Source organism: Penaeus japonicus, unplaced genomic scaffold, assembly GCF_977035675.1.
Source record: "Penaeus japonicus unplaced genomic scaffold, GWHDUDI00000001_assembly GWHDUDI00000026, whole genome shotgun sequence".
Lineage (NCBI taxonomy): Eukaryota > Metazoa > Arthropoda > Malacostraca > Decapoda > Penaeidae > Penaeus > Penaeus japonicus.
This window is the reverse complement of record NW_028234428.1, coordinates 20,204,207-20,211,706: the sequence shown is the minus strand read 5'-3', so window position 1 is coordinate 20,211,706 and position 7,500 is coordinate 20,204,207. Positions and strand designations below refer to the sequence as shown.

General features: G+C 38.2%; 2 protein-coding genes across 2 annotated transcripts in view; both read left to right on the top strand.

The window, feature by feature from the left end:
• Window positions 1-6,131, top strand: part of LOC147468811 (uncharacterized) — a 6,594-nt gene extending 463 nt beyond the window's left edge. Inside the window, exon 2 of the mRNA XM_086552096.1 lies at window positions 50-6,131. Coding sequence (XP_086408222.1) covers window positions 121-4,875 — 4,755 coding nt within the window. The 5' untranslated portion in view covers window positions 50-120 and the 3' untranslated portion in view covers window positions 4,876-6,131. The remainder of the gene's footprint in view (window positions 1-49) is intronic.
• LOC147468812 (uncharacterized) lies at window positions 4,911-6,113 on the top strand. The gene is made up of 3 exons (XM_086552373.1): window positions 4,911-5,434; window positions 5,746-5,824; window positions 6,102-6,113. Exons 1-3 carry the CDS (start codon window positions 4,911-4,913, stop codon window positions 6,111-6,113), a joined length of 615 nt encoding a protein of 204 aa, XP_086408499.1.
• Window positions 6,132-7,500: the final 1,369 nt, after the last annotated feature.

The window sequence follows — 7,500 nt, the reverse complement described above, 5'->3', positions numbered from 1 at the left end:
ATGTACTTTATAGTATTTGTACAGGATTCATGGATCATTTATATTCCAGGTTGAATATTAATAAAGACAACGCTTTCAACTGCTATTTGATTCTCCTCGTGCAACAATTCAACTTCTACGATGCCGAGCGACGAAGACAAGATGAAGGGGAGTGCAATGGATGATGGGGACTGGGAGACTTCCCTGAAGAAGAGGAGAGCTTCAGCCAAGACGCAATTTACCAGGAAAGTTAATTTGTTTCATGACAGAGCAGAAAAAGGAGATGCGTTTGAGGCCTTGAGGCATGTGTACTGTGAGATAGAAGGAAGATTTAAAACCTTAGAATTTGCCTGTGAGAAATTAATTGAGTACTATGTAGACAGTGCCTGCAAGGAATCAGTAATCACAGAAGCAACAGAATACTTAAATGAGTGTGAACAAACCAAATGTGATACCCATTGCAAACTTATTGGTTATCAGCCTAAGGATGATGAAAGTGGTATATTACAAGAGAAACATTCAGTTAAACTGAAAATTGAGCCCATGAAGTTGCCTAAGTTTGGTGGCAACATTAGGAATTTCCCAGGATTTATTGATGAATTCAACAGCATTGTGGTTCCATCCTATGGTAAAAACCCAGCAGTTCTAAAACAGTGTTTGGAAGGGGACCCACTAAGGGTTATAATTGGTTGTGAAAGAGATTACAATGAAATGATATCACAGTTAAAGAAGGAATATGGAGAACCACGTAAATTGGTTGATGAAGTAATAAATGATTTAAAGGAGCTAAAGTGCATCCCAGACAATGATGAGTGGGGATTCATTCATATGGTTCGTAAAGTAGAGAGATGTTTTTTGGATCTAAAAAAGGTAAATTTAGAAAGGGAGATGAACTGTGTTAACATTGTGAGTATGATTGAAAGCATATTACCTAGGGAGCAGAAGCGTAGATGGGTTCTACGGTCACAGGACATTTCAGACAGTACACAATATTTTGCTGAATTGTTAGGATTCCTTACAGCAGAGAGAAAGGTGATTGAATATTGTCAGTCAAGTGTTAGAAGTGAAAGAAGCAAAAGAAATTCATTGAATGTTAATGTTTGCAGAGAAACTGATTCGCAGCTGTTAGAGATGATCAAGGGATTGCAAGATGAGCTGAATGACACAAAGGCTTTGGTGAGCCAAGTGTGTATGAAAGTTTGCAATCATATAACCATCAGAGATGAAGTCAGAGGAGAGCAGTGGTGTTGGGTACATGAATTTAATGGGCATGATACTTCTGTGTGTGGTAAATTTAGATCAATGAGTGCAAGTGAACGTTTAGAACTAGCAAAGAAAAGGGGAAGTTGCTTTATTTGCCTACGAGTGGGACATATTTCTAAAAACTGTAATCAAATAAGGAAATGTACAGTAAAGATTAATGATGCATTGTGCAACAGGCGACATCATTCACTGCTTCATGAAGCGTTCACTAAAGGTATTGGAGCTGTGATCTCAAGCGGTTGTTCAGTGCGACCCACAGTTCTATTAGATGTTACCACTGTGTATAGCCCTTCAAACGTACCCATTAAAGTCTTATGGGATTCTGGCTCAAATATAACACTGATCACACACAGAATGGCACAGAAATTAGGTAGTCAAGGAATTCCTGTATCGGGTACCATGACAAAGGTTGGAAATGTGGCAGAGGAATTTAGTAGTAAGGAATACAGAGTTGAGTTAGTTGATAAATGGGGTAAGAAGCATAATATTGTTGCTACAGGCATAGATGAGATTGCTAGTCCAGTTTCAAAAATTGATATCTCGGAACTGTCACAGATGTTCTCAAGTGTGGACTGGAAGAATTTCAAAAGACCCTTTGGGGATTTAGATATGTTGATTGGAACGGACTACAGCATTCTCCTTCCACAACCTATTGCTAGAGCGGATAGATTGGAATTAACAGAGAATGTTTTTGGATTTAGTATTAGAGGGTGCTTGCCAGCAGAAAATGGAAGCAAATATCTGGGCACAAAGGCTGAAATCAATAATGTCAAATTTATTCTAAATCTTGGTGTTACTGATATGAAAAGGGATGATTTAAAGGGAAAACTGGATGAATTTTTTTCTGTGGAAAATGCAGGTATGACTTGTGCTCCCCAGTGTGCTCGTTGCTTGTGCAGAAAATGTCCTGTCTCAGAGGAGCTTACACTAAAGGAAGAGCGTGAGCTAGCCTTGATAGAGAAGGGGCTTTTGTATGATGAGGACAACAAGCAATGGATTGCCTCCTATCCTTGGATTAAAAGACCTTACATGTTACCTAATAATTATGCTGCAACACTAGGACGGTTGAAGTCGACAGAAAAACGACTCCTTTTGGATCTAAAACAGGCAGAAGCCTACCAAAGGGAATTGGTAGATATGATAATGAGAGGTGTTGCACGGAAGTTGGATAAAACAGAGATTGATGCATATGAAGGACCAGTGCATTACATTGCGCATCATGCTGTACTAAAACCAGATTCTGTATCTACACCAGTACGTATAGTTTTTGACTCATCTACTCAATATATGGGTCACAGACTCAATGACTATTGGGCAAAGGGACCCAACATTTTGAACAGTCTCATAGGTATTTTATTAAGGTTCCGCGAGAATTATATAGGGATTGCCGGAGATATATCTAAGATGTATCATTCGGTTAAGCTTCAAGCTGAAGAAGAGCATGTTCACAGATTCCTATGGAGGGATATGGATTTAACCAGACAACCAGATCAGTACGTGCTGACAAGAGTGACTTTTGGCGATAGGCCGAGTGGTGCCATAGCCACCCTAGCCTTACGCTATACTGCAGAGATGCAAAAGGAATTCTACCCCTCTGTGGCTCAAGTTATTAGTAATGACACATACATGGATGATATACTTACGTCTGTGAGAGATTTGGAATCAGCAAAGATATTGACCCAAGATATTGAGAAGGTATTGCTAGAAGGTGGGTTCAGAATAAAACACTGGATAATGAGTGGTGATCATGGTAGAGCAATGAACATAAATTTGTCAGAAGGAACAATACATAAAATCCTGGGCATGCAATGGTGTACTATGAAGGATGAATTTTCCTTTAAGGTAAAGATTAACTTTTCCAAAAGAGTAAAAAGGATACATACTGGACCAGATTTGAATGTAAATGAATTTGATGAATTCTTTCCGACAGTATTAACCAGGCGGATGGTTTTGAGCCAGATTGCGTCAATTTATGATCCTTTAGGACTTATTACACCATATGTATTAAAGGCAAAAATTCTTATGAGAGATCTTATTACTACAAATGAAGATGCAGAGGGGAACAAAACGATCAAATGGGATGAGCCAATGAGTGAAGCTATGCAAAAGGAGTGGAAGGCATTTTTTATTGGGCTTTATGGCATTCAGAATTTAACATTTCCGCGATGCATCAAGCCATTAAATGTAGATGGATGTCCAATATTAATTTTGTTTTCAGACGCATCCAAATTTGCATATGGATGTTGTGCTTATATACGATGGGTGTTAAATTCAGGAGAAGTAGTTGTGAGATTGGTAGCCGCTAAAAACCGTATTGCTCCCAACCGACAGATAACAATTCCCAGATTGGAACTTTGTGGAGCTGTACTGGCATCTAGGTTGAGACATACTCTGATTAAAGAATTAAAATTGGGATTCCAGGAGATCATTCATATTGTTGATTCGACTATTGTAAGGGCCCAAATCCAAAAGGAATCTTATTACTTTAAAACGTTCGTAGCCACGAGGGTGGCAGAAATCCAAAGTAAGACCGAGCCAATGGAATGGTGGTGGGTAGACTCCACACACAATGTTGCTGATCTTGTAACCAAACCACATGAACCATGTGAACTGCACAGTAAGAGTTTTTGGCAAAACGGGCCTGAGTTTTTCAGTCAACCTCGCGAATTATGGCCAATATATCAGAATGTTGATAATGAGCTGATGAACCAGGATAATGTCATGGTGTGTGAGAGTTCTCTCCAACCTGAGGGCCAGAGCTGCATACAAATGGAAGACTTTGACTTGGGTAGATTTAACAGCTACAATAAACTGATTAAGGTTACTGCCAGAGTTTTATCTGTGTATAAACGAAAGTCACTTAAGGCATTATTTGAAATGCCGTCCAACAAATTTGTTGAATCAGCTGAAAGACTATGGATAATGGAAGCCCAGAAGGGTATCACTGACTGGAGGCTTAGACTTAAGAATTTGGGACCCTCAATGGAAAATGGAATATTGGTTGTAGGATGTAGAATCCAGACGTGGTTAAAGAATAACTGGAACAGAGATAATTTTATCTTTTTACCAAAGGATCACCTTTTGTCAAGATTGATTGTAACTGAATTGCACAATGTGAATCATGAGGGAATTGAAACAACATTAGCGAAGCTACTTTCCAAATTTTGGGTTCCAGGGGCACGCAGACTGATAAAATCTGTAAAAGGCAAATGTGTGAAATGCAGAAGATTTGACAAGAATCTGCAGGAACAATGTATGGGGCAAGTCATAGAGGGACGACTAAAACCATCTCCCCCATTTTATCATACTGCTACTGATTTGTTTGGGCCCTTTGCTATTAGAGATTCTGTTAAACGTAGAACTCATGGTAAATGCTTTGGTGTCATTTTCACATGTTTGTCTAGTAGAGCTGTTCATTTAGATATAGTAGAGAATTATAGTACAGAGGCATTCATAGGTGCAATACAAAGATTTGTAAGCATAAGAGGATATCCTTATTCTATTCACTCAGATAATGGCACGCAGATGGTTGCAGCTAATAAGGAATTGATCAAAATCAGTAGAGAATTGGACAAGCGACACATTGTAAGATCTATGAGCAATAAGGGTGTTGAGTGGTCATTCAATGGCTAAATGGATCCTGTGAAAGTTTGATTAAATCTGTAAAAATGAGTATTCAGAAGGCAATTGGTGAAAGTATTCTGACTTATGCTGAATTTCATACAGTCTTGTTTGAAATAGCCAACCTCATTAATAGCCGTCCAATAGGTATGAAACCTGGGTACACTATTGAACTTGGGAGCTATTTGTGCCCGAATGATTTATTACTTGGTAGAAGCAATAGAGAGGCACCATTTGGGAAATTTGATTTGGGGTCTACTCTTAATAAGAGATTACATTTCACACAGAATATTGTATTCAGTTTTTGGAAGCGCTGGCAGAGGGACTACTTCCCAATGTTGATTGTAAGAAAAAGGTGGCACAGCAAATTTAGAAACATTCAGATTGGGGATATTGTGTTGATCCAAGACTCTAATGCGATACGAGGGACCTGGAAGATGGGTGAGGTTGTGTCTACAGAGTTTGGAAGAGATTCAATGGTTAGGGATGTAACAGTAAGATATAAATCCTGCAATGAAGGATCCACCTATGAAGGGGAAAGAGATAAATTCATGAAGAGATCGGTGCACAGGTTGGTTGTTTTACTACCTGTTGAGGAGAGAGAATAGTATGTCGGGGTATTCTTCACCATTGGATTTCAAGGTGTTTGGGGGGCCGAGTGTATCGTGAACGATATTTCAAATTACGCGCGAGAGAGATCTTGTATTGTAGATGGCGTTGCGGTTGTGGCTCGTGTTTTGGTTGTGTTGGACGGAGGAAGTCACGTGGACGGAACTGTACATTTTGTTTTGAACCTTTGTGATCCCTGAACATTGATACGGATTTATGATTTACTTGAATTAGTGTTTAGTGTCTCAGAAACAAAGTGACTTCCTTCTGTAGGGCATTGAGTATTGGATTAATGCTGCTGGACCGGAAGAAATTTGCACAGGAGATTGTGGAAAGGGCAAAGGCGAAAGAAGTGAGTTTCTGATTATTTCATTTCTGTACTTGGATGAATATTATTTATATGAGATTTATTTGAATTATGTTGTGTATATATCATTGAAGTTTTGTTATTGTATTTTGTTATTGTGATTTAGGTACATGTGTGAGGAATTCATTGTTTGAAGTTTTAAGTTTCCCTGTATACTCAAGAATATTGTTTTGTTATTGTAATGTAATAAATACCCAAGATTTACTAGCAACCATGTACTTTATAGTATTTGTACAGGATTCATGGATCATTTATATTCCAGGTTGAATATTAATAAAGACAACGCTTTCAACTGCTATTTGATTCTCCTCGTGCAACAATAAAGTTCCTAAATCTTTGCTTGAGGGGCAAGAAAATACACCCATCAATCAAAGGTACACATTACCTTCAGTCTTCAATCATCCAAAAGAAAAAAAAAACAAGGAAAGAAAGAAGAGTACTGATAAACTATAAAATGGTGCCCCCCCCCCCCCCCATCTCTCTCTCTCTCTCTCTTGTGGTTGTGTGCGTGTGTGTATGTGTGTCTGTGAAACGTGGCTTCCAGTAAGGGTGCAGCTCCGTGTGAAGTAACCGTGTGGAATTGAAAGAAACTTCTGACCACAATAATACCTTAGATATAATGTAGGTCATTTTGAACTGAATGATCTTTATAACTTTGCATAGCTATCATAACATTACAATATAAATTATAACTATATAAGTGAAATGAACCAAACGACTTTATCAGGTATTGGGTGAATGTGTTGATTTTAAGTGAATTATGTACTTATTTACTCCTGGTCATTTAGAATAGAATAGTTCACATGTTTGCATTTCAGTTTAGACTACTATAATGGGGTTTAGCAACATACATTAAGTAGCTTTTGGTTGACTCGGATAATTATCATTGTTTAAAATAGTATATATGTAAATTGTTATATATTCACGATTGCATTTGTAATCCAGTTGTATTGTATCACCTAATACATTATTTCCGAAACTTTCGTCGTATACATGCAATTTGAAACATTGCATCACCAACTGCATATTCCTTGTAATGTTTACTTCTATTTCTTACAAGCCTTTCGAAATATATAACTGAAATTAAAAACATCATTTGATTTTCCGACATTATCAAGGTCTTAAAATCGTTTAAATGGAGATGATAAATAAACGTAAATGAGAATTAGCTAAATATCAGAAACAAGTGCCAATTGAAAATCCCTTCCTCTCTGAGTCTAGCCGCCGTGGTGATCGGACGTGTTTTTGCCTCCTCTCCGCCGCATTACAACTCAGCAAACCATGTCATCTCATGGTCCCGCAGTGTCAGAGGAGTAGGATAGAATAGGCCCCACCGTGCCACGGATTATTGATTTTTTCCGGGGGGGGGGGGGATATTGATTTTCCCGGGGGGGGGGTATTGATTTTCTCGTGGGGGGGGGGATATTGATTTTTCGGGGAGTATTGATTTTTTTTTCTTTGGGGGGGTATTATTATTGATTTTTTTCATTGATTTTTCTTTTTCGGGGGGGTTATGTAATATTATTGATTTTTTTTATTGATTTTTATTTTCGGGGGGGTTATGTAATATTATTGATTTTTTTTATTGATTTTTATTTTCGGGGGGGGGGGGTAATGGGGTTGTGGTATGTTTATTATTGATTTTTCCTTGGGTATTGGGT

What these genes read in the sequence shown, in the direction of transcription:
- LOC147468812 (XM_086552373.1), top strand. Translation starts at nt 4,911, where the DNA reads ATGAGTATTCAGAAGGCAATTGGTGAAAGTATTCTGACTTATGCTGAA. An exon ending in ATGAAGAGATCGGTGCACAG is followed by an intron (nt 5,435 to 5,745) that starts GTTGGTTGTTTT and finishes TTCCTTCTGTAG; the next exon opens with GGCATTGAGTATTGGATTAA.